Genomic DNA, 27,856 nt, shown 5'->3' on the forward strand with positions numbered 1-27,856 from the left:
TTATCTTTGTTGAGACAGATTCAGCACCAACTAAATAGAATTCTAGGTTAATCCCAAATTAAAATACTGCCTCTAGGTTTTCCAAGGCATATATCCTTGACTTACAGGGGAATGCATACACTGGATTCCCCACCATTTATTATACTGCAACGACACTGTCAGTGTATTCTGATGTCCATGGCACCTGTCTTCACCAGTGCTTTGAGTAGATGCACTGATAACAACCCCAATTGCATGACCACATCTACTATTTTACTCAGCCCTCTTTCTCAAATAGTATATAGACAGCTGAATGGTATTTCTTAGCCAGTGGGGTAGTAGAAGAGTAGAACTCTAATGCATGCTCATCTAACTCCTGGCCTGAATGCAAGATACTTATTTCGTTTTGGGTTTGGCTCTGTAGGAACACATTAGGAATGGATCTGCTAAAATTATTAATGGATTTCTCAGTCTTCTTGCGAGACTAGACACCATTACTTCCACTCTGCACAGAATAAACTGAGACCAAATACCATTAAAGGGCTGAGAAGCGCCTGCAGTTTTCAGCTGCAGATCTCTGCCTTCCTTCCATTTTGCTGTGGAAAGAGGCACGGCACATGCAGGTGGTCCACTAGATTCCTACTGCTTGTCCCACCTGTCCTTTGCTCACCTACAGCATTCACAGAATCACAGAATGGTTTGGGTTGGAAGAGATCTTAAAGATCATCTAGTTCCAACCTCCCCTGCCATGGGCAGGGACACCTTCCCCTAACCAGGTTGTTCAAGCAGTGCCAGTGCCTCACCACTCTCATAGGAAAGAATTTTTTCCTAATACCTGATCTAAATCTACCCTCTTTTAGCGTAAATCCATCCCCCCTTTCTCCTGTCACTACAGACCCATGTAAAAAGTCCCTCTCCAGATTTCTTATAGGCCCCCTTTAGGTACTAAAAGGCTTCTGTAAGGTTTCCCTGAAGCCTTCTCTTATCCAGGCTGAACAAGCCCAACTCTCTCAGCCTGTCCTCATGGCAGAGGTGCTTCAGCCCTCTGATCATCTTTGTGACTCTCCTTTGGACTCGCTCGAGCAGGTTGAGGCCCCAAAGCTGGCACAGCACTGCAGGAGGGGGGCTCATGACAGTGGAGTAGAGGGGCAGGATCACCTCCTTCGACCTGCTGGATACACTTCTTTTGATGCAGCCCAGTATATTGTTGGCTTTCTGGGCTACAAGCGCACACTGCTAGGTCATGTTGAGCTTCTTGGCTACCAACACCCCCAGGTCCTTCTCCTCAATCCATTCCAGTCACGGAAGAGCACTGCCTCTTCCCCACTCCCAGCACCAGCATGTGACATCAAATGGAGCAAACACAAAGAGCAGTGCGCTCGGTCCTTGGTCTAAAGCCAGCCCAAAGTGCACAAGTCTGTCCGATCTGCACACCAGCCTCTGCCAGGCATGCATCGATGGTGAGATTTCATACTTCCAAAATGACCAAATGTGGGTGAAATCGCACAAAAGCAGCATAAGGCAAATTACAGATGTCAGAGCAATCTTCTGCTGCTAGATCCCAAGGTTCAGCTGTAAGCAATGAAAAAACAACTTTAGCATTGAACCAGTTTTAAGAAACGAGAAGGAAAAACAAGGTATTTATGTCTCAGCTGTTTCTCAAAAATGGCTGAAGTGTTTGACTGAAAACTTTAAATAAACACTCTGAGTCAGTCACTCGTACGTTTCAGCCCAGATAATTGCATTTTGAGAGACTTAGAAACCACAGAAAAGGACGATATTATTTGGAAAGTGGTGGCTAAGATTAAATCCAGGTGATGATGGCACACTGTTGGTGATAAAACACTCATACGTGCCTCATCAACACACCCAACCAAAGGCTAATGGTTGCAGGAACTCCAAGCACTTATGTGTACAAAATGTAAAAGTATTTAAAAACAATGACAGTAAACAAAACATTGAGTAACGTTAAATATGAAATCTGATGAACCGTTTGTCCAGAAATATTTCAATGCAAGTAGTCATTACACATCCTGGCTGATGAACTCTGCAGACACAAATTGTTACTGAACAGCCTTTTGGAGAACATAACGCCTACAAGCATCTAAACATGATTTTAAGGCAAGCCATGTACTAGAGTACCAAGACTTCCCAGTGTCATAGCAAAGCCCGAATGATTTATACAGAAAGAAAAAAATTCATGACCATTCGACTTGAGCAACGATGACTCCTCTGATTTCTTCATTTGTTTTGAAGATGATACCTTCCCACCCTAACTTTTAGCAGGTAAAAGAAGTTCATCAAGTATTGATGGGCTACCATGAGATCTATTATAAAATGTGCAAACCTGCTTGGATAAAGGAACCACATTTGTGACTTGTTCTTCCTTCCCCTTAAAGTTGCTACAGGAGACAAGCAGGCTCCCCTGCAACAGTGACAAACTAAACTGCTTTCAGTGTCTATCTCCTGAAAGCCTTCACAAGTTTGGCACCGTTCTCATCTGTTTCTCCGGAGAAACTAACAGAAGGTCTGAAATAGTGTTCTGCAAACAGGAACCAAAGGACCACGTAATTTATGACCTTCCTTTGTGGGTAAAGTGTTTTCACTGCCTGCTCCTTATCTGAGCAGCAGTCACAAGATGGAGATTCCCATCAAACATCTTTTTGTCAAATGCTTCCCTTTGTTTGAGTGCCAAGGAGGAGGAGGCAGGATGTGGTCAGAAGCCAAGGGCACAGTCAAGGCTTCCAACACTGCTTTTTACTCCAAAAGTGGCAACAACAACCAAGTGAGAAACTCCAGGTGAAGATTACACCACCTGCAGCTGACAGACATTTTTCCCTCTCTGCTCCCAGGCAGAGAACCTTCCTCTCTGGAGCAGCAAGGAGAAGAAAACCACAACCACCAAGTCCTCAACACTGGACACAGATTCTGAGAAGGTATCCGGATCACCACCTCACCTGGCAGCACAGCTTAACCATGTCTTTATCATTCCTAGGAGAATCATTAATCACAGCTACATGGCAGGACTTTGGTTTAAATATTCTTTATAAATGTCACAAGGCTGAAAAACACATTAAAACTAAAATTCCACAAAACAAACCAAAGTTTTATGGAAATAAAAAAAAAAAAAAAAAGCATAATGATCTCATGCTTTTCACAAGAGTGGCTCTTTCACAGCCAGGAAGCATGAAGTATTTGTTTCTATTTTCTATTTTTATGTGTCTGATATGCACATCACAAAGGGATTACAATTGTTGTGGCACATCAAATTCAATTTGAAGAGCATTCAGGTTAAAATGTAGTATGGTACATAATGTTAATCATAATTGAAACAATCTTGACTCAGATTTCCCAAAAAGCCTTTGTAATTGCAGACAGTCTGGAAAAGAAGTATTTAAATGACCAAATGAGTGGGTTTTTTTTCCTATCCTGCTGCTTTTCAGTGAAGAAAAATTGTGATGGATGAGTACCATTCATCAGGAGAAACAGTCAAAATATGAGATCACTAACCAGCATCTAGACAGGGTTTAACCAACTCCCTTGTTTAATCACTGGGGACTCAGTGGCTGGATGCTGGGCAGGTGGGAGGGAGTTTAGATGATTCTACGAGTTTAACACTAACATGTTAAAAAACATTTTAAAACATTTTAACCAGCCTCTAGTACTTAGGAATATTCATCACGGGTTCCCAGCCCAGAAGAGAGAGAGATATTCTCTCAGCCAACAGAGACTGCACGAATGCTGGCCTATGTAGCACTAAAAGCTATTTTGCCATGTTAGCATGACAGAGACTAGAGTTTTCTTTGTCAAATGTAATGGAAAATCATGCCTAAAAGATACAGCTCCTGATACAAGCTGTCATTTACCTCCTACCACTCATTCACAAGACAGCCTGCAAAATCTCTCTCTTCAGGCTATTAACCCCCTATGCTATACTACTTAGTAAATAAATAAAAAAATAAAAGCAAAATGAAAGATCTACTTTCAAAGATGTTTTCACAATTTCAGGCCAGTCTTGGGGCAACTAAGCTGCTCTGTAGGGGTATCAGAGTACCAACAAACACAGTATGAGAACCTAAAACTCATTAGGAATCCTTCGGAAGACCTATGAGTCAGATGGAGCATCTTCCTATGAGAGCAAAGCTCTGACCCTAGGCACTGCTAAATAGATTACAAGCACACAGGTAAAAGAGGGGGTTGGAAGGACTGCACTCATCTCCTCTCATTGGTAGGGAAGCCACACGCTACAGGATATTATTATACAGGCAAACCAAACACATAGATAAAGAGAGATCTTTTTAAAGGTACCTCTGTACCACTAACAACAGGGCCTCTGATGCAGAGATTACTTTGGAGATGAGTTAATAGGAATGCACTCCAAGCACTTAATTGTTAGCTTTACAATTACTTAGTTCCATTTGTTTTCATATATTTTTAGACACCTTAAAAGCAGACTGATTAGAAGAATCTTGCCTTCCTGCAGTAGATCATGTCAAATATAGTAAATAATTTCAATCTTCCTTGGCAAGTAACTTCAGTAGAAAGGAAGAAACTGCCAATGTGGAAAACGTCTTTTAATGAATTGTAAATTGACATTAAGACTACAGCAGTGTTGTTAATATTTGTATCCTTCAGTAGATGTCACAGGGATTTTTATTTATTTTAATTTACCATCCCACACTGAAAGCCCAGTGTTTCATCAGCAACTATTTATCTGAGTTCTTCTCTGCAATGATTGTCCCACACTTTCTGTGAATAGAGAATGCCAAACTAGCTTTAAATGTCAACTCTGCTTTAAGAAGAAGAAAATCATTGAATTTTCAAGGTATCACGGTCTCAATAGGTTTGTCATATGTACAGCCACCCACCACAATGTAGACCATGCTTTATTAACTTTCCCATGCTATAATCCTGAGAGCAATGAAGTAAAGAGACAGCAAAGAATGGCATGCATGCCCGAAGGATTCCCTTGGCTGGTTGCATTTAGCAAATAAAGTGTTCAGTTTTAACTAGTTAAGAACATTTGGTTAGCATATCATAGCAAAACCAAAGAAAAGGTAAGAGCTATGAAAAACCTTTTCCAACATTAAACAGAAATGAAACAAGCTTATAAACCGAGTTGCCTGCAAGCTAACAATTTCTGGAATGTACTGGGGGAAGCAAAGGAGAATCCCACAACAAAGGACGACCGCAAAAGCCAACCCAGTTTAACAAGTGGAATTACCAGTTTGGAGACTGCAGGAAAACTATGCGAAAACGCCATCAAGTCTGATACAAAGTACTTTTCTTAGCATTTAACAAAACCCCCAACATAAAGGCCAACATAAAGGCCACCAATCACTAGGTAATTAAATATGGCTTTTTGGAAACACAAAGCCTTACACAGAGTTGTTAATTACTCACAGAGTACTAGAATTAATGAGGAACTGAAGGTCCCTCAGTGTAGAGCTGAACAATTTCAGATACATCTGATCACAGTTGGAAAATGTTAAGCTATTTAAGTACCAGACAACAATTTACATATCATCAAACAGCTGGCTGCCAATTTATCATGTACTTCTTGCAGACATGCAAAGAGCAGATAACTTATGAAGACCTCTAAAACCTGATACTAATAATTTAAATCTACCTTTTATGCTTGCTATTAAAAACAAACTCACATACGCACTAGACCCTAGATGTACAACAAAGTATTTTTCAGGTACCTCTGACTACAGCTAAGAGGACAATGACAAACCTGCTATGATGGGAATGTGATGATTATCACTGCTCTCCAGCACTCTAAAGACCTCCACAAACTCCCTTATGCTGTAGGCGAGTATACCCAACCGAGCATTCACCAATCTGGGAATGAGAAAGTAATTTTGCAACGTTTTTCCATGTCTGTGCATGGCTCAAGCAGGTATCATGGCTCATGGATCCAAGCAGCGAGCTGTCTATGGAGGCCGGCAAAGTCCCTCACTATTGGACATCACATGGTACTCCACAACAATATTTAATACCCCCAGTTCCCATTGCCTCTTCCCACATGGACAGAGGGATTACTAGAGTGGCTCTGAGTACCTGAACTCAGAGGTGTGAGTTTGCTGGTGCTGCCTACAAGCCAATACCCACCTCTGAGGACCCAGCAGAAAAGACAGCAAAGGACCCTATCCAAAACAACCCAATCTCCCTCACTTTAATGATGGCAGATCCCACAAAACATGGGATGGGCCAGCCTGAGCTTGTGTGTTCAAATAATCAGCTATACAGAAGCACCTATTTTAATGGTCTTCAGATAAACATCATCTTTTGTTTGGAAAGGTAACATATAAACAAAGCAAACTGTATCAAGTCTTTCCTTCTGTTCATGTTCATGAATAGATTAGGGACTGATGCTAATATTCCTACATCTCTTTAGCTGACCTACAGTTAGAAAAAGTAAATTCATATTCCAGCAGTTAAATATTTTCTTTGTTTAAACCTGAAATAAATACACATGTTGGCATTCCTTAAAATGAAGCTGCTTCAAGGACAGCAGAGTCTGATAAAAATATATTGCCTATTGCCTAGTTTGCCATCGATAGAGAAGTGAAAACTGCTATTCCAAGTACCACAGTCAGGAAGTATTGAGGGCAGATATTCAGCCAATTTCAACTAACTCCTGAGCAACAAGTCAACAAAGCCCAGTATCTATAAATGCTCTGACATTTTATAACGTAAGAGTCAAGGTTTTCTAAATTTCTAGCTCCCTTTAAAAATATAAGAAAGAATGTCCAGGTAGGAGGTGAATGCATCAAAAAAATAAATTTAAAAAAAAACCCACTAAGTGAAAAACACTAACCTTGGAGAAAATAACTAAATCAGATGATTGCGCATTTAGTTACAAAATCAGTTCTGACGATTAAATGGATAAAAGTACAATCTAATCTTGATGTCCAAATGCAGAAATTGGTTGGAAATTCTGTGAACACAAATCCTAATTCCAAGAAAACCTTTACCTTTAGCATGTGGTAAAGGTAAAATGGCAATGTGAACAGATAAAATCCATGCCCAGGAACCTTAAAAGACCATCTTCATTAGTCCAGTGTCATTAATAACATTATTTCTATGACTCCCAGCCATGTCTGGGCTCACTGTAGCACAGCACAAATCTGTCACTGACTCTAGAGGCATATAAATTAAGAACATACACAAAAAATAACATTATAAGGCAACAGAGCTCACATTTCTATGTCTGCTTCTTAAAAAAAAATCAAAACCAAAAACAAACCAAAACCCAAAACAACACTGATTTTTTATTATTATACATATTGAAAGGAAAAAAAAAAGGATCAAAATTAATGTTATAACATAGTTTCAAAAAGAATGTGAGAAAAGTTGTAGTTGTGGGCCCTTAAAGTTTTGCTAAACTCACTATTAATAAAACATTACCATCCACAGTTTTGATAAAGTATTATGGAATTTGGAGCCCCCTCTCCCCAGTTCTCTCCTATTCCCTTTCCTGAGCAGTGGGAACAACAGCTACCAAGACTCAGGCAGATTCTGCTCCCCTCTGGCACCCCTTCTTTCCCTCCAGAGTGCAAGCTGGGGTAGTTCCCCTCTTTTCCTGCTTCTCTTCTCCTCTTCAAACATCCAGACTTTCTGCAAGTGACAAACTTCAGTGCAAAACACACTTACAGCCTCTCTGCTCAGCAGAAGGTTACAATTAGGAACACTTTTGTAATTACTTAGATGAGCTGTTGTACACCTCTGAATTTGTCTTCATATTCTCAAGAGCAAACCGCAGACTCCACTTACTCAAGAGCCACTGCAGCTGCATAGAAGTAAATAAATAAAAATCACTTTTTTCTGACAAATGATTCAGCCTTTAAGAAAATAAAACCAGCTGTACTGTGTTAGACCAAGGTCCATCCAGCCCAGTATCCTGTTTCCAAAAGCAGTCAGCAGCAGATGCCTAGGGAGTAGTATAAGAACAAGGAAACCATTTAATGATATATATCGAAAATATTTTTCACATATCCGTGATGGAAAACAGAGATGGAATTTTGACAGAAAAGGGAAAAAAGGCAAAAGAAAACAGAGTCCAACACACACACCCTTTGCAAAAGCATGAAACATTCCTTTCAAAATAAAAAGAGAACAGAGGGAAAGATAAATCTTACAGATGCCCTTTTTTCTTTTTTTTTTTTTTTTTTTAATTTAAGAAGCAAGAAAAACCCAGATTCTCACCTGCTATTCACAGAAACAGCGTAAACACACATTGATGCACATCACTGGCCAGACAATTTTAAAAAACCCTTACGCGTGTCAATAGCTTTTTGAAAGAGTCCTCATGGAAACCCACAGGTAGGGATCCATGTCATGGTATCACAGCTGAGAGCTCCCAAAGTATTTAAATTAATGGATTTTTATAAATACAGCTTCAAAAAGTATATGCCTCAGACAGAGGGCAAGCCTGTTCCATTTAACGCCCTGGACAGGGGAACAACCATTAAGGCACCATACTGGAAACAGGCAAAAAGAGCTGCACTCTAGAAAAGTACAGAAAATGTGGGGACAGTGAAGTGCCCATGAAATCAGCTGGAGGTTTACAACTGGCTTAGTTGGACATGGGATCAGTCCCAGGAAAAGTCATCCATGGGGTCATAGGCTGGAGAGGCTATAAAGTCATAGATGCAGAAACTAACTGCTTTGGTTACATTGTTAAGTTTCATATCTCCAGGATACCAAATCTGTTTTTCAGAAGTTCCAGATAAGCTAATGAAACATGCCAATGACTCAAGCTCATTTGGCAATGGGAAGATAAAAGAATCAGGGTATGACAGAAGATTAAAACCTTGAAACCCAGAGAATGAGCACCAGTATGAAAGAACAAAGTATTCATAGCCAGCAACATGAACCCCCCCATACCAGTGCAGACACAGACAGGAAGGTGTTCAGCTGTAACCTGGGGATGGAGCTGACCGTGGCAGAACACCATGGATGCTTTAATCAAATGCTGATTGATGATGGAGATACTGGTGTGACTCTGGAAAAGGCAATCACAGCCCCAAGGATGTATCAACCAAGAAAGGCAGCAAGCTGTTGTGGCAAAACAATTCTTCTCTTGTGGTGAATGTCTAATAGCAATGCTGTGCGTGCTTCTGGTCACCAACATCCAAATAAGATGGATCTGGCCTGGAGCAGGCACAAGTGAGGGCTGCCAAGGTGACTCAAAGAAAGGGAAGCCTGTCTTACAAGCAGAGAAATAGAGCATGGTGGGGTTTTTTGGCTGAGTAAAACAAAGGCTGAGAAGGGGTATGCCTATTTCCACTGAACATCCCAGGAGAAGTTTGGGTGGCAGGTAAAGGTAACAGGAAAGGGGAATGGGTTGCTTCAGCTGCAGAATAACAGTGACATTCAGCTGGAAGGAGGTAAACTGGCAGTGAATAAATCCATGCTGGAAATGAGAAGAATGCACATGGAAAGTGAAGCTATAGGAAAGTCTTCTGATAGAAGCACAAAAATACCCTTCCAAAAAACTCTACCCACGTTCAATATGGAGATTAGTAAATAACTTTAGTGAGGAGATGACGTGCCTGCCCGCGATAAAGAACTCTCTTGCAGCACAAATCATCACTTGTAACCCACTCTCTGCAGCATAGCACCAGGCTTTGGGTGCGGCTGCAACGTGGCTAGGGGATGTCTCTCACTCAAGGGACTTCTCATGCAACCTGTCTCCACTCCAGGGGGCCTCCATTTAAACATCTGAGCCAACAGCTCAAAAGAAGAGACCTGACTCTAATATGTAACTAAATAAAATTGAAGCATGTCCCCTCCACATTCTTTAGGGAAGAGAAAGGATGTTGAAGCTACCATATTTATATTAATAAATTACGCTTAGCTATTTGAACTCGGCTCTTAACCACATACAGTACGCTTCTAAGAAATGCAAAGCCATAAAATAATAAACTAATGAGTTCTAATAATAATCCTCCAGATGCCATATCAGAAAGTTTCAGTCCTCCCTTCAGACCACTTAAGGTCTTTTTTCATTCTTCTGTCTATAGTTGCACAGAAAATTTTTATTCCATACACTAACACTCTTTTCCAAGCCAGTCTGAATTAAACAGCCAAGCCAGAGAACATGCAATACTATCTAAACACAGTCATAACAGCACTGGCATTCCTATAATCTCTGTATCTGGTGTGTTTTCATCACCATACCAGAAAACAGGTTGTTTAGAGAAAAGGTTGCTTCGCGTTATGTGCAACAGCAGCACACAGTTCTGCCCGCAGCTTTTCCCTTTCTACATGCCCACTTTATTATTAGAAAAGTCACTGAAAAAGCAGTGCAGCCTTTTCCAAACTGTGTTGTCTTCTCTGTGGTCTTCTCCTGACATTCATAGGGATGCAGGGCACCAGCATCTACTACTGGGTTCTGTTCCCTCACCAATGTCACCCTCTCTTCATTTGAGTTGCTCTACTCACGTCTCATTTCAAGCAATAAAGCAGTCTCGGATCACAAGCACACTGGTATCAGCGAAACCTGTTAGGTCCAGCAGTTAATTAACTTCTGTTAAACTGAACCAAAACCTATCATTTCTTTATGGCAGCTAAAAAAGCTACACGTTTATTAATTTATCGTGCTACTTTTCCATTTGATGTTTCCACATCTCTATCAATCATTAAGTCAATCTGCTAAACAGGATTTGGCCATGTATACAGATACGTTATGAGTTAACTGACCTTCGCTCCCTACTTAATTAGCCAGCGACAGTATTTCTCATTTCACATAAAAAACTTCCTGGCTACTTTCACACCCCTGATTCTCACATTCATCACTGAGATGCACAGCTGCTTTATAGCAAATCAAAGCACACCAAGATACAATTGACACAGATCACAGATGATCTTCTTGTAACATCCAGGACAGAAAGACAAATAACTAATTAGAAAGAACAGCCTTATTCAATTATCTAATAATAAACTCCGTTCCTCATTAAACACATTACATATATTGTAACAGCTGGCATGCTGATATATCTGATGAAGGAAAATCTGCTTATAGTATTGTTGCTGCTTCAGGAAAAGCTGGCTAAATCTGTTTGGGTTTTGGTTTTGTTTTTTTTTATAGTAGTACTTGTTTAATAGATAATCTATGCATGGAACAATGGAGGTCTTAATTACACTGCAAAAATGCCAAGTTTGGGGGAAGAAAGAAAGAGCAAACATCTCTTAGGCCAGCCTCGAGTAATGCCAAAAACCAGCTTCCTCTTGCACCAGGATACAGGAAGAGCCTTGTAGGCTGCTATCCCGAAAACAAAAAGAGATGCTCAGGACAAAAGGGCACCTGGTTCTTACATAAAACATAGTCACCTCTGCTTCCAGGACAGTTTTGTTTTTTTTCATCAAGTGGTTATCTAAAGAAAAAAAAGGCCTCAAGAAACCTAGCGCAGAGATGGTAACTGCAAACTCCCTCCTTCCAGATACCTAACCATATCCTTACACCTTCTGTTGCTCTCTTTTACTGCCTTTTATAATGTCTGTGGTGCTTTCTGTATAACAGCCAGCTTCAGTAAGGGATGTCACCTTCCCCACCTGTCATCCAGGATCCTTTCACTGCTTTGCACACCCATCTCAAATTAAGAGCTAAACCTGCACTCCTAATGGAAATTTCTTTTTCCTTGATGAAAAAGAAGGGAAGTACCAATGACTCGTTAAGATAAATCTGCTATTTGAAAAGATTAAAAAAGGAAAGTATCATGAAAACTACACCTAACAAGCAAGCAGAGGCTAAGGGTAAGAGGGAATGACTGCAAGCAGCCCTCTGCTATTGCTCTACTCAGCACAAAGACCACTACTATCATTAAATGGGTAGTGCTGCAAGCACCGGCACAAAGGCAGGAGCTTTACACATTTCATTGCACATCTGAAAACCTGGGTTCTTTGTGGTTAACTGAGTTTTAAGGATGTCCTATTACCTTCACTCTCTGAGAAGCTCTTCTTTCATTTGGGAGGGCTTATAGGTCTCTCCCTGTCTCTCCGCTATTTGGCTGCCTGTTTTTACAAAACTTGTAGCAAGTTTTTTGTCCTTGAGACTATGACCTCTTTGTCAAACCTGGCTGACAATCCAGTGGGTTCGCAACTTAGTGGGGGAGGAATGAAAGAGAGACAGTCTGACTCCGTAAGTCTCATTTCCTCAAGAATCCAGGATAAAAACAATTATAGCCAGAAGGTTCAATTAGAGAAAGGGAACTGTAGACTTTCCTGCACTTCGAACACAAACCTAATGCATACTAATCAGCTAGCGCTGCTCTTACTGAAGTAATGAGTTTTGCAGCAAATTAATATTTGTATTGATTTATACTGAGGACTGTTGCAGGCTGAAACATCAACAGCACCGATGTGTTCGGCATGAAGCATAAAATCACTTACCAGCACCACAGTTTGCAGATGCTCACAGTATGTTTGTAACTATTTCCACAAACCTCCATCTCTGCACACGCAAAGCCCTTGCCTTAATTTTTAATAACCCTGACAGATACTGGATGACCAGTGCTATGAAGCACACAGATAAAATAAAATGCATTTGGGAAGTAGCCTGCATTTTCCTAAGTAACAAGCGACAGGCCTCAGGCTGCGCCAGGGGAGGTTTAGACTGGATATTAGGAAAAACTTCTTCACAGAGAGGGTTAACAGGCATTGCAACAGGCTGCCCAGGGAATCACCACCCCTGGAAGTATTTACAAAATGTGTAGATGAGGCCCTCAGTGACACGGTTTAGTGCTGGACTTGGCAGTCACGGGGTAATGGTTGGACTTGATGATCTTAAAGGTCTTTTTCCAACCTGGCTGAATCTATGATTTGTGACATTCATTATTATCTACTATTTTAGGAAAATCACCATTAGGATACTCCTTAAAAAGAAGGTATTTTTTCCCATTTTGTATCAGAAACCAACTACGGGCATATTTGATGGCACTTGACATACGTTCATGCGCAAATGAAGCAATAGAGAATTATCCTCCAGACAAATGGGATTTCTTTGTTGTCACTTTCACGGTTTTCAAATGCATAGACCATATTCTGGTTAATTTCTACCTTTAAAATCTTCATGAGGAGGTAGCTATGGTCGCTATTCAATTTAAATTTGCAAAAGGTTGTCCATCCTTTTATTTTTAAATAGACTGAGTTCCCTGTCATAACATCCCTCTGCTTAGAAAAATTTTCTTTCTTGGCATAGATAGCAAAAGATGAGCCCAGTTAGGTGGGTCACAACTATTTCAAATTAAGGAATGAATGAATTATCTGTTAGCATTACTATTGGTGAACTATAAAGTACAATCTGAAAATGTTCATCCCCTTCTTGGTCTCTGCAAAGGCATTGTTCTGCTACAGGAGACAGTTTCTTCTGGTTTTGGTCTATATGCCAACTTTCTCCTTTCAATCAGGTCATCACTGTGGCAGATGCATCGTCTGCCTTTTTACTCAAGGCAGCTGACGTCAGAGTCTCCTGTTAATACAAGAGCTAGAGCTGCCTCCCAAGAAAGGCTTCACTCTGTTGCCATAGAGAAGTCAGCAGGACCATTTGGAGCACCCTGGGACATACCAGGCCTCTGCATGGTGCCAACAGAACGACATGCTCCTCTGACATGTCACTGGAAAGCCATCAAGAGCACCCTAGGGCATCTCAAACAGTATCAGATGCCTCTGTTTGGGTAAATGAATCAAGTCCAAAGACTGCAGCAAATAAACACATATTAACTTTAAAGTGACTTCCCTATATTACATCTAGGTTAAAAAGCTGGCTTTTTTTGAGTTTTCTACTTGGCTGCAGGTGAGAGCTAGGGGCCTGTTTGACAACAGCAATGGAGCAATGTCTGACATGCTGGGTTTTATTTTTTGGCTCACTGTGAACCAACAGAGAAGGTCCTAGCAGCTCAGCTTCTGAATCACAGCTGAACTGTTCTCACAGCCACTGTGTATCTTCAGAGGTGCCACCAGACTGACACTAGGTGAACTCCTCTCCTGGCAACATGCAAGATAGTACGTGAACCCGTTCAGTCAGAGGTACAGCTTCCCTGCGGTGTGCTCTAGGCCCAAATGCAATTTCAAACAAAAGCAAACAAATCAGGTTTTCACAAAGTTTAAAAAGTATCTGGCCTAAGGGACATGCAAGTGAGGGGGAGCAGCACACCTGATGGGATGCTAGCCCAGGCCATTCTTGCAGCAGCCACTATACTGTGCACCACAGACCCCCTCTTATTCAAATCAGACCAACCTACAGGAGGAAGCAAGAGCTGAGAACCTGTAATGCCTCATGAGAAAGGGTAGGTCATCTCTCAGTCGTGAGTGTGGAACTGAACAGTGCCGTGCTGTGGACCAGTGTGTGAGCTGCGGGGTTACAGCTGCCAGCAGGCAGCCAGAGAGCTCTGTTGGCCCTCATCAAGTGCACACAAGGGTGTTGCACCCCAGCTGCTACATCTACCACACATTTTAATGCAGCTTTCCATTGATTGTTTACTTCTTCCTTTTTTACCGTGCAATGATTTGTCTTTCCAAGTGCTAGGACTATCTGACTTCTGAGGTGTTGTTTACAACACCTTGCCATACAGCTCATTGACAAAGCACATGAGAAGACAGTTTCTTTCCCCATTATTAATTTCTTCTTTGTTGTGGTCAAGACCTTGCAGGAATCTAATGCCGGGTTGCAGAGCACGCCCACAGCCACAAGAAACATATCAATGTGGCAGAAAACAGATGATTATGATTTCCTCTTGCATTTCAGTTGTGGAATGGGTACCTCACAGCAGGCTTTCAATGAAATGTTCCAACATCTCTAAACCCTCAACAGCTTCCCTTTTATTGTAGTGGGTTTCCAATACAATCCACCTCCTCAAAAACAAGGTGCCAGTTTTCATATGAGGAGATACGAGTTGGGAGAGGCGTATGGTTATCAAACAGACTTGCAAATAAACTCCTCAATCCTTGTTGTGTTTGTTGTTTTAGATTTAAAGTATCTTTCCAGCGCTGGGATAATCGGGACTAACAGGAACCTGGGTCTCGTCTCTGCTATGCTTTTACATTAGGAAGCAACCTGCATTTGAGCACAACCCTGTCTTTTGTATTGATGATGCAAACCATAACAGCTTGGGAAGAACAGCTGATGCCTGAGCTGAGAGAAAGATACATAGACAGGGCCAAGGGAGCCTGTAATGAAAGAGGAACCACCTGTCAGAAAAATAAAGGAGTAGGTGGGGAGACCTGGAGAGAGCAAGCCTGTGGGAACAGTGAGTGACCTCAGTTAATGGGGAGCGTGGGGGAGGAGTGGGCAGCGAGCAATTGCTCTTGTGTTCAAAATCCTAGTGACGGGATGAGTCAGAGACTCTGATTGAATCTTGCCTTCACTACACCCACAGACTGGTTATTGCAAAGCTCAGGGGAGCATGGGTTGGTGCAGCAACAAAAACTAGACAGTGAATTGATGGGTATATGAAGCACCCCTAAGTGCCCAAAAATCTGAAGAACAGCCACCAAACACCATACCCTTTTCACATAAGGTTCCTGTAGCTCTAATTAGTCTGCCTAGTTGCTCTTCTTCATCTAACAGGACTTAAGACTGATAACTCAGTGACAGCTACACCTGAGATGAACAGGTATGGCAAAATACCTGGGAATGCTCTTTGCGAGTCTCCACTGGCACTTCTGGAAGCACCAAGGTTAACTCAATCCAGCAAGACCACTGCCCAAGAACTACTAAATGCTCTTTTAGTCTTTCAGGACAACACAATTCAGTGAATAACAAGATAATTTGCATTACATCCTTCAGTGACTGTTCTTTTTCTTTCAACCATTTCTTCTCCTAGTGCTCACCTTCCTCCCCAGTTCAGGGGCCAGGCGACCTGCTCAGCAAGTTCTACCACACCGAAACCAGCCCTGAAAACTGCTGGTAAACACCCACTTGCTCACATCAGGCAGTCCTAACGGACCAAAGGAGGCATAAGCTGTTGGAACAGGTCTCCCGCTTGTGCAAGGCATCCGCTCTGACCAATGAAATGCTTTGCCACTAAACCATGCAATTGGGAAGAGGAGCTTTCCCACATCTTCAGAGGGAAGCAGGGTCTGGATAGCTTCAATGACCAAGTGCCCAAACAGGGTCTTCTTTGAGAATCAAGTTAAAACAAAGCATGCAGGTTTAAAAAACAGAGCAGGTGCCGACAGCAGATAGCAGTGACAGCCAGGGCAGCCTCATGCTCTCAATGCTGCTGCTGAGAGAGCCAAAGGACGAAACAAAACAGGGCCTGAAGGAGGCACCCAGCTTTTCTACAATAATGAACTTCAACTGCTTCAACTTCTCTGCTTTTCATAGGTTCAGTCTGAGGGCAGAGACACTGGCAGCAGGACAGGACTTGCTCTTCTAAGGCTGACCTGATGGCTGTGCTCCTCTGCTGCAGAGTCCAGCCCAATCTCAGCTGTGCCTTCAGACTTTACTCCAGCACAGCTGAGAAATGTCCCTCTCAGAAGAGGGATAAATCCTAGCAAGTGGCATGGCCTGCTCTGCAGTGAGCAAGCATCCACAGCTTTCATTTACTTATAGAAAAGCAGAGCAGTGTGTAATACAACAATTAAAGGCTTATTTCATAAAGACTTTCTTCTTACCAGTTTAAGCCAAGCTCATAGATTTTTAAGGGTGTCTGCTGTGGGATGTGGATGTCCATATTCAGCTAGCTGGTTTTTAACCCTGCCTTCCTTCTAACCCTTCTGAGCCACAAGGGCTCAAATGGAGACAGTTCCATGAATAGACAAAGAGGGAGGCAAACAGAAAAAAAAGGAAGTGATAAAGGAACTCGTGCCTGCTGAGAGGACTACAGGCGAACACTTGAAAATAGAGGCTTTTTGCAGAAAACAAACAAGAACAGGTGATCGACAACACAGAGAATACCAAGTCCCTAAACTTACAGATGGTAGTGATCTTCAGAAAGATATTCCCCTTTCTTAAACCCCACTGTATCTCAATTTATGCTAGATGTTGCTGCCGAAATTCATAATTTCACCTTATGTTTAATGCAGTTCTTCCCTTTCCTTTGGAACAATTCAAAGAAGTCATATGGCTATATAATCACTCGAACAGAAATAAAAAAGGGGAGCTAGCTGTGATAGGACATAGAACTGGATGTAACCATCTCTTTTTAGCAACAGCTCACAGTTGCACAGGTTGGGTATAAGGTGAAATATTGTCTCAGGAAATAAGGGTGGCATAATTTCACGCAGCATCTGACGTCTAGCACTTTATTCTGAGCAAAAAAATTCCCATAGCCTGAAAAAGTAGGGCCTTCAGGAATCATACCTGTCCTGGGAATATATTTTCACAGAGTTCATTTATACACTAAGTCTTCTCTCAAGTGATTTCCTCTGATCTCATGGCAGAGAAATACGCCACTTCCAGAGAGAAGTCAGTGGAGAAAACCCACCCAAATTAATCCATAACACAATTTACAGGAGATTCTCTTCTGCCTTGGGGATGAGATGAAGAGGATTGAAAATGAACAGAAGTTGGTTTCCATGCTGTATGTAACAAAGTTGTGGAAGTCCCTACTGTGGCATGCTGTGAGTACCAGAGGTGTACACAGTTCAGAAAGCAGTGAGACAAATCCAGGGGACAGATGGTCACAGAAAGCCATTAAGTACAACTATATCATGCCTGGCTCTCAACGTCCCTGAGGAGCATACCACTAGGAGCCAGAAGAGCACTCCAGGAAGCCACTGCATGTTTGCACAACACAGAATCAACTAAGTTGGAAAAAGACGATTAAGATCATCAAGTCCAACCTTTACCCCACCTCCTAAATATCCACTACTGCCCATTACAGGGTCACTGGGCTAAATGTGGCTCTGATGTGAGCCAGGGTGGCCACTCCTGTTCCGAATGCAGGAGGAACCTACAGAGTTAATTCTCAGTCATCTAAAACTGGCATTGATTGACACCACTTCTTCATGCCCACACTTCGCAACAACTCAGACACAGGAAAGCTTCTGCCAGGTGGTGTTTTCAGACTACCTGTAAGTTTTCTGGACTTTGTAAAAAAAAAAATAAAAAATGAAAGGGAGATAGGTGAAAAACTGAAGCTGCAGCTGAACCTATTGCTCTTCAGAAGAGTGAGATCTGAATCATCCCCCACCTGAAAGATTTCAGCCTGCAACCTCCACATCCCCAAAACCCACAGCTACTGAAAAGAGCGGCCTATACGTACCCCATCCTGCTGAAATTGTGTCACTGTGCAGCAAAGCAGGCAAAACTCATGGGTCCAGAAAGAATAAGCCACTCTGTCACCCAAGAGAAATGAGCTTGCCTGTTTCAGTCATTCTTCCCCACTAGCCGTAGGCACAGCCCTTGACCTCACCTTGAATTTGAACAGTGTCACACCACATAACTGGGAGATGGGCAGAAATTCAGCCAGCTAGGACACTAGAAACACCCATTTAAATGCTTCCTAGCACAGACAAAACTAGCCAATCGCCTGTACATATGGTGCTCATCTACAGTATCCAGATTGTCTCACCTGCCAAGTGAGAGCAGGTATCACCTACTTCGAAGCATGAGATGATCCTGAATCTTTGACATTTGTAAAACATTTAGATACTCACAAAAGAATCACAGGAAGGCAAATGACTACCTACTGCATTCCAGCTCTGAGCTCACTCTCTCACAAATAGCCTGTTCACTTTACAAACTTTTGTTTCCTTTTCCTAAATGAAGCTGAGGCCATCTTAAACAGATTCTTTGCAGTTCCAGGTATTTTAACTAAGTGGATATTCCTAAATTTATTTTTTTTCCTGGAACCTTTTTAACTTGCTAAACAGGTCTCTGTGTACAGCTTTCAATAACGTTTTATTCTGTAGCGCCAAATGAGACCAGATAGGCATATTCTTACAAGGCTTTCATGAAAATGCAAATGAACAGTTCACACTAGTCTGCTGGCTCAATAAATAGAAGAGTTGAAAGTGTTTAGACACTAGTAAATAGATAAAAGAATACAGAAAAAGCTGTCTGTAGTCCTAAAGATGCTTTCATTTTCTTGCTACCATCATAAAACTTGCAACGTCAGTATCTTCAAGACACTTCCTCTGCTATCTTGTGTTAGCTTAGACAACATATCCTTCTAGTAGCTGACCTGCAAAAAGGGTATAAATCTGAGCTGAGAAATAACACCAGATTTTAAAACCCAGACTCGTCTGAAAACATGAGAGTCAACTCCCAGCAAAATGCACAAGACCATATTTTCTTATCTGCCAAGCTTTTCCCGTCTCCTACTCCTAGACACCACCATCCATTTTAACGTTTTGGATGTTTTCAGTTCTGGCTCAAATACAGCCAAGTGTTGTGTATTCTTGTCCCAGACACTATGTATTAATTAGTATTATTTTGAAAGGATTTTGCTCTTTATTACCACCAGGGCAAGAAAGCCTTGAAAACAGGTTTGCTTAACAGTGTCCAAAGTGGAGGGAGGGATCTCTTTGTGATATGTTAAGTGCTCTATATCTACGTTCTTCACTTTTAAGTAAAGCAACTTGTACCCAGCAAGAAGTATAAAAATATAAATGGTGCAGTTCCTGAAATCCAGACTTCCCAGTTACACAGGCCTCTTCAAAGACCCTTCCCATTGCACAAACACTGCAGAATCCAAAGGAGAGCCTATAAAAGCTCTGAAAAGGCTTCAGGAGGGTTTAAGGAAGCAGACAAGGCTCCGGTAGTGCTACTTCAGCATCCTCCATCTTCCTGCCCACTGTCAGGGCTCTGGGCCTTGCCATGGAAGTACCCCTTCATTCACCTCGGGCACAGTCAACCAGATTAGCCTGGAGACACTCTCATCACATAAAGCTCAGAGGCCACTTGGCCAGTAGAGTTTTGGGTGTGCTCACATGGCTGCACCAGCTGGCTGAGTCATAGAGGCTTTTGCTGGAAGGAGCCCTGTTGCTGGAGGTGATGTTATGACCAGCTAATGGATATACATCTGGCAAACTGCTACATCCATCACCATCCATTGGGTACACAGGGATCCACCTACACCCTCCTAACACCCCAAAAATGCCCTGTTCAGGACAGAACAGGCTTAATCCTTCATGAGAGAGTGAGAAACAAATGCTGAGCTGCATCTCAGAAGCCCATGCGGCAGAACCTGGCTTGAAATCAGCAAGTTTCTGGCCTGAATCTGAACCAGGCTCATTAGTCTTTAGCTATTTCTGTCTAGCCTGGAGCATGTCACAGATGAAAGATATTCAGAGCCCAGACAGTCTTCAACAGAGAGCATTTTGGCTCCTGAAAACTGTAATCAGTCCAACAGTTGCTGTTGCAACTTTTGCTGGGTTTAAAGTCAAGTTTTGCAAGGACAGGTATTCAGAGCCAAAAATCCCCTTTGAGTTAAAAGCAAACAGCGTTCATCAAATTCTGTTGACCTTTTACTTGGAACCAACAGACCTACAAAGACCTACTTCTTTAATACAGGAAAACTTGGATTCTGATGCAATCATATTACTCCAGAAGCCTGGCCTAAGGCCATAGAACCATCACCAGCAGAAAGTGACACAGTGCCATGCAGCTCCTCTCCCTTCTGTCAATAGCAACTACAACCACCACCTAGGCTTAACCACAATCAACTTCACAACGTGGTGCACAGCACCATCACAAAGACAGTGGTGGGAGCACAGAGAACATGGCACAGCATGGAGGCAGGTGTCCCTGGCTGGGATTATTTCCTTCAGTCCCAATTTCTTTCAGTCAGTTGTTACTAATTTAGAACAACCCTGAGGCTACAGGCAAATCAGTGTGAAGATGCTTTGGGTCACACAATCATGGGATGGTTGAATTTGGAAGGTCTTCTGGCTGTCACCTGGTCCAAACCCCTGCTCAAGCAGAGCCATATACAGCCAACTGTCCAAGGACAATGTCCAGATGTTTTTTTAGTATCTCTGAGGATGGAGATTCTACCACAACTTCTGGGCAACCTGTGCCAGTGTCATGCCCCAGCTCCCTCAGCCGCTCCTCATAGGAGAAATGCTCCAGACCTTGTGTCATCTCTGTGGCCCTTTGCTGGACTCTGTCCCGTATCTCCATACTGGTGCTCTGGCAGCCTGATCCAGGTGGCAGATACCAATACCATGCTCCCTCGTCTGCCCTAGAAATCTGGGAAGAAGGCAGCATGCAGGAAAGTGCATGTACCTTCCGAAAACAGGGGCTCTTTAGATTTATCATCATATAAAGGAAAGCCTGTCTCAGAGCACTGTATCTTGTGTTTGACTGACTTCTTAGGGAGCAGCTGTAACTACCAGGCACCACCTAAATGTAACACATACCTCAATCTGAGACTAAAAATATTCTCTGTCTTCTCTGGGTAGGAAGATGTTTATTCAAGAAGACCCAAGATATTTGTTATAATTTATTTTTTACAGCAGGTACACCAAACCAAGACAGTTAAAACACTAAGTCTCCAAAGCCCTAGATATTATGTAAATAAACTCTAAATAATTGGTTGCATTTAAGAGCCATTCAATGTTCAGCAAAGAAAATAACTCTCAAGTTTTTCTGATTTTATCTATAGTCCTAGACTGTTCTATTTACATGCAAAGTTACCTTGCCAAGTGCCAAAGCCTTGCTCTGAAACTGAATGATTAACACCAGTATTTCCAAAAGTTATCCATCAAGTAGATTTATGTGACTAATGACTTAAGTCCCTCAACCATTAGTATAAGCAAACTGAGCTCACCAGGCATGTTCTTACTGTACACTGTTTCCAAGCAAGCTGTGGCTGCCTCATCCCTAGCGGTGTTCAAGGCCAGGATGGACAGGCCTTTGAGCAACCTGGTCTAGTGGAACGTGACCTTGCCCATGGCAGGGGCTTAGAACTGGGTGATCTTAAGGTCCTCTCCAACCCAAACTAGTCTCATTTGATATACAGCAATTTACAAACACTCTTCTGAATAACAGAGATAATGGTTGCGAGGATACCAAATGACAGAGCCAGGAGCTATCTATGCACTTGTCGTGGTCCCAACAGTTTTTATGCATTGCGGGGTCAGGCATCATAGTAAAATGCATGGGTGCACCTCATGCTCAGCAGTGAGGAGCTGCAATTGAAGACATTGTTGTCCCATTATTGGGCCTCCCTCTGCCTGCACCAGGGTTAGTGGAAAGAAATCTGTACCTCCACGGGTACCTGCTTCAGGCCGCAGTCTGGCTTCTTGGTATAATCCCATCTTTACCAGCAATTTAACCCAACAAACTGAACTAGAAGACACAAGATGGGAAGCCCAGGTGTATGCTCTCTTCTGCCTCCTAGAAAGAGGGTGATGACAGGCAGCAAGATGGAGCACCACTGCTTTAGCCTTCACAGCTGGGCTGGAATGAGCTGGCCCCTTGGGAGCAGATGACCTTCCACACTAGAACAAAACACTCCTGCTTGCTTCGACTACATTTCTTACATGGTTTTGTACTTCTCTCCACTGACAACCAGCATTGTTGCTCGGTAAGTTATCTACAGCAATCCCTCAGGATTTCTCTTCATGGTATTATTAGCTTAGGCTGTGACTCCAGTTTTGATTCATGGGTCATAGCTATCCCTCCACAGAAGTCTCCTGCTCGAATAGCCGGCACCTCCGCTGCAAGCGCCCTATGCTGGCAGGGAGCATGATGCTGCCTCAGGCAGCAAGGACAGGCACAGTGATGCTTCAGCCAGAATGATTCAGCAGCAGCAGCTCCTCTTGCACTGTAAACCACTGCCCTGCCAGCCCGTGGGTGAGTGAGCCCTGCTGTCCACCTCCTGCCTCATAGCCCCACGCCTTTACAATAGTTAAAATATGTATTAAAAAATCTCTACTGACTTGCCTGGTTTTTGTAAAAGCTGATTATTGACCATTTGCTGCAGACACTAGCCTGCTTGTTCTTAAAAGAAAAAAAAAAAAAATTAAAATTATCCCATTGGCAGGCAACCAATACACAAGAACATTTACAAAGAAGCTGTTACACTTTATTGAGCAGTAATCCACGGATTAAGGTCATTAATAGCACTCAGTGACATCCTGCCATGACTCCAAAGGTGCTGTTCCGGTTTGCAGAACATACAGAACACAACAGCTCCCCCCAAAAAAAAACATTTTTCCTGAGTCACTTTCTTCTAAATCCTCAAAAGAAGTGAGAAAGCCCAGAAGAAAGATGCCTAGTACAATATCCTGCATGCATAAAAAAACCCCAAACAACCCCCCCAAAAAACTAAAAAAAAAACCAAAAGCCAAACCAGAACACAAAACCAAAAAACCAACAAGTTATAATGAAAATAAATTAACATGGTCAAATAAAACTGAATTTTCTTCTCATTCACACTGATGTTTTTTTTTACAGTAAGGGAGTTTTTGGTGACAGACCAGAATTTTGATCTACAGAGCTAAATTTAAAAAGCAGGCCAAGGCATTCTCCCATGCCCAAAAGACAAAACCACATTTAAAACTTTCACAGTAAAATCTGAAATGCTCAATTCCATTCTTTAATTATTTATATGAAATGAGCTTTTCCTTTCTGTCAACGCGAGAACACAAATGTATCATCACAGAAGACACTGTGTACTCCCCAAATCCCAAGGGATCATTAATCTTCTATGCAGTACACAAAGTATTTTCACAGAACTTTTAAAATAGTTTTCTAAAGCGTGCCTGATGTCATTAGGAAGTTAGAAGTAGCTGATGGCCTAATAACACAATTGCTAAATATCCTCTAAAGGAGAGAATCCCTTTACTCTGTTCTAAACTTACTCTGCTATCCACTCTATCCATACATGTAATTATCAATGCTACTAATTTATCTGAGAGTCCACAATACCAAGGGTAAACAACCTGTTTTGTCAAAATTTAAGTAATGGATAGACTTTTTTCACTTCTTGATTTCAACGAAAGAATCTGCACTCTTTCCATATGACTTGTTTCATTAAGACTCCGTAATGGCCTAGTACTGTGCCACCGTGAATTTTCATTTGCCGTGAAACAATGATAATTCATAAAATGTACTTAGGAGAATACAATTGTCTCAGCAGCTGTAAGCAATCCTGTGTCCCACAGTCACATCGGGTTTTGTAAACAACCCACTGGAAAAGAAGATCCTTAGAAAGAAATCTTTTAACAGCTTCAATAAATAAGTTACGACAAACAACATTTGTATTAATATGCACTTACCAAGAAAAAAGAAAATCCCCTTCTGATTAACCCGATTTAGTTGTAACTCATCATTTCACATTTACTTTCAGCACAATGTAACTGCATTTTCACTACATATGCAATCTTTTTCTCTTACCTTTAAGGAATCAAAGCAGGCAATAACTCTTCCATTTTCAACCTGGCAACTTTTAGGGGGGTGTGCAAATTTGCATTCTTCATCAGAGCGTGAACAAGTTCCCCTCTGAAACTGCCTGCACACTTCTAATGTTAGCCATTTTGTATCTCTTACAGGAGCAACATTCAAAGCCATGATGAAAAGCTGATTTTGAAATTGCTGTCAAGTGAATTATGCTGAAGAAATTTCCAAAACTAATGGCAAAGAACAGGGAGAGAAAAAGGAGGGGGAACAAAAAAAAAAAAAAAGGAAAAAAAAAGGGAGAAAAAATAATTTCTATTCCAATTGAAAAGAAAGTTAAAAAAATAAACCAACAAAAACGTGGGGGAAGATTAACAATGTCCAACACACACAAAGCAGAATAAACAGAGAAAGTTTATCAGCAAGCAGTCACTCATCAATCATTAAGTCCCGCTTGTAGACTTTTGGCTGGGAAAAAACATGCTCAGTCGCATTTCTGTCTGTAAAACACATGGGCTTGTTGATTGTATTACAGATGCACCAGTTTTAAGCCAAGGTCTTTCAACGCAATGGCACTCCTTGATAGTAGTTCTTTGACGGCTGCTTGCTGGTATTGATTACACACAAAAAGCAATGCAGTCATTTGTTCATGTTCTGGGAATAACAATAATTATTATTCTTCTTTTTCTGCTTTCAGTTTTCCATCAACTCATTGGCAAATGGAGACAGCTGAGGTATCTTCCACCAGTTGTAAGGTGAAGGCAAAGTCTGGCTCTCAAAGACGGGATTTTGAGAACACTGGTGTAGCAGTCCTCGTTCATAGAAGTGACTTGACAAAGGCACTTTTTAAGTCACTGACCTGACAAGACAAATACAGTATCAGTTCACGTGTAACTCATTCAAATCAACATTACGAAACCTATCATCTCTTTTTATCAGATGTTATAAACATACTGCCAATGCTCACTTTTACTTCTTTTTTCCAAAGAAAATCAGCCTCCCTCGTGAAGTTACACATGACAAGGGAATAACCAGTTGAAACACGTACTGCAGTAATATTCTAGGCAGCAATCCAAAAGTTGGGAATGATTTAAATAGATGAATGTGGCAGACAAAATAATTAGGCATGCTGGTTGTGAAACAATTCAATCTAATGTGCTTAGTCTCCAAAACAATACACAAGAACCCGTTTCCATTAATTTATCATTTGTCTCTTTAGATTGTGTTACTACATTATAAGCTATCGCTTGTTATTTGTTCTTCCTTAGAAATAAGGATAGTAGAACTCTGTTCATATTTTTTGTCTCTCTCCCTGCTTCTCAAGGGAAAAACACCAAAACAAAGAAATTGTCACTCAAAAAATTTAGGGGGAAAAAAAACCTTCCACATACAGAAAATAGAGTTAGTTTCCCTGTTAAGCTAAAGGCTGTTTTAGAAAGGCTTCTATGAAAGGGCTCACCACTAACTCATCATCTAATGAGTTATTTCAAATATGAAGCAGTGTTTATATCAATTTTTCTCTGATTAAATTAGCTTTCATGTACCTTTACAAATAGATGATTCAGCATCAAAATCTAAAGACTTAAATATAGAACTTAACCTATTTGTGGACTACAAAATACTGAGGATATTTTACAGATAAGCAAATCTGAAAATCAAAGGGTTAGCTACTATAAATATTTTTTAATGAATTACTGTATTTTATACACAGACAGGGAAAGCCGGACATGATGTTTCCTTCTATTCAGCTTCAAAGGAAGAAACTTTCACTTTGCAAATACCAGTCAGAAACAGGTGATGGATTATTTCTGTGCAAGAATAAAGAAAGGGGGAAGGACTGGAATAAGTGAGGTTTTAAAACACATCAATAAAAACAACTCTAAAAAACAGCCAGCTTTCCCATGCCAGAATAATTACCATTCTGTGCCTGGATTCATCTGATTTAATTGAAGTCAGGATTGTTAGTAATGTGAGTAAGAATTACTCCCACACAGTTTCAGGAACAGATCCCAGGTCTGACTTCCAAGTCTTCACATCAAAAGGCTTTTCTATTACTTTGTAATGCTACCAGAAGGGGTTTTACTACGTGACCGATACCTGCACCAAAATTGCTACTGCTAGCATGAATAAAGATAATGCAATTCTAATTGCTCAGAAATTTAGTTTCAAGTCCAACATGCAGCAAGATGGGTCTGGATGATACTTAACTTTACCTGGTCATCAAGAATGAGTTGTAAGAGAATTAGTACATTTTTATATAATTCTACGCAATTGCAGTACGGTACAGTACATGAACTAAGTATTCTTCAAATGAAATACTCTATCAATGTTTTCCCACAGCACTAATGAAGAGTTAGGTTAAGCTGAGAACATACAATAAATTGAGAAAATACTTATAACTGATGAAAGGGAAAAAGAGGGAGAAAGATGAGGAGAGCCTCCCCACAAGAGCCTGTTTACTAATAGCTTGTTGGGCTGATAATTTAGCTGGCTAAATGTGAAAAAGGAAATATCCTCCCTAGAGCCATCCATTCCAATTCAGAAATGCCAGTAACAGTTTTCAGTAATAGATGTAGGAGACAGATGGAAATTTGCGGAAAAGGGTAAATGTTATACCACACACTGCTGAGAAGTCACAAGTAGTAATACTCTCCCAGGCTGCATACTACTAAACTCGACAAAGTTGTTTCTCGAGTAGTAGGTGTTAAGCCTAAAGAAAACCAGATATCACACATGGCAAAGCAAACAGCACAACGTTTATAAATGGCAGTAGCCATGGTTTAAAAAAGTGAACAATAATCACATACGAAGTTTAGTGAAACTGCAGCAAGAACGCCAAAAAGCATCAAGGAGGGTGGAGGGGGGCAGGCAGAGGGTAGAAGAGGAGTGAAATACAGCATCATCCTACTTCCTATCTTCTTACTACATGAACGTTTTCTAAAGAAAGGGAAACATAAAAAGTCTCAAAAGTCCGCATCTTGTCAAAAATAACACCGCTATTTGGTTTCTTGACAGAATGAATGCTCCAGCAGTTTCTACTCCTGCAGGCTTAGGAGACACAGAGCTGAGGCCTTTCTGAAGGAGGCCATGCCTTCAGCAGGAGGCAGGTGCAAACATGGTGGAGACAGAATTCAGAGTGCTTCATCCCCATCATTTACATGCCTGTGTGTTCGTGACCACATACAGGCACATGCCATACCTCCTCTGCCCGTCACCTGCACCAGGAAGGTGAAGGAAGAGATGCCACGTGGAAAGCCTGAATGTGAGAAGGAAAACAAACCGGGGGGGGAAATTATGGGAGAAACCAAAGGAAGCAGAGTTTGAGATATGAGGAAAGAGCTCAAGAGAAGGAGAAAACAGGAGTGGAAGACAGGAAAGTGAAATGGCTGGTTGTAGAAAATGAAGGATGAGAGCAACTTCATGGGAAATGAGGAAAAACATGGGCATGGACTCAAAATGGAGAGAGGATATGAACACTGGGGAAAAAAGGCATGAAGGATTTTCGAAGGAAAGCAGAAGAGACTATGATTACAGGGGAATATCCAGTGGTTTGGGTAAACAGAGGGAAGTAAATGAGGG

The 27,856-nt window shown here is 41.5% G+C and overlaps 1 protein-coding gene across 10 annotated transcripts in view; it reads right to left on the minus strand.

Annotated features, from left to right (window-relative positions):
• The window catches only part of MBNL2 (muscleblind like splicing regulator 2), a 97,590-nt gene that overhangs the window by 51,389 nt on the left and 18,345 nt on the right, over positions 1–27,856 (minus strand). For 9 of the 10 annotated variants that reach the window (XM_061476256.1, XM_061476257.1, XM_061476261.1 and 6 more), the window contains exon 1: positions 24,278–24,569. The exons of the other annotated variant lie outside the window; for it this stretch is intronic. In XM_061476256.1, coding sequence (XP_061332240.1) covers positions 24,278–24,451 — 174 coding nt within the window. In that variant the 5' untranslated portion in view covers positions 24,452–24,569. Of the gene's footprint in view, positions 1–24,277; positions 24,570–27,856 lie in introns of those variants that run through there. 10 annotated transcript variants of the gene reach the window in all.

Source organism: Pezoporus flaviventris, unplaced genomic scaffold (genome assembly GCF_033815535.1).
Source record: "Pezoporus flaviventris isolate CSIRO_AGI_PZ_B2104156 unplaced genomic scaffold, CSIRO_AGI_Pfla_v1 ptg000095l, whole genome shotgun sequence".
Taxonomy (NCBI): Eukaryota; Metazoa; Chordata; class Aves; order Psittaciformes; family Psittacidae; genus Pezoporus; species Pezoporus flaviventris.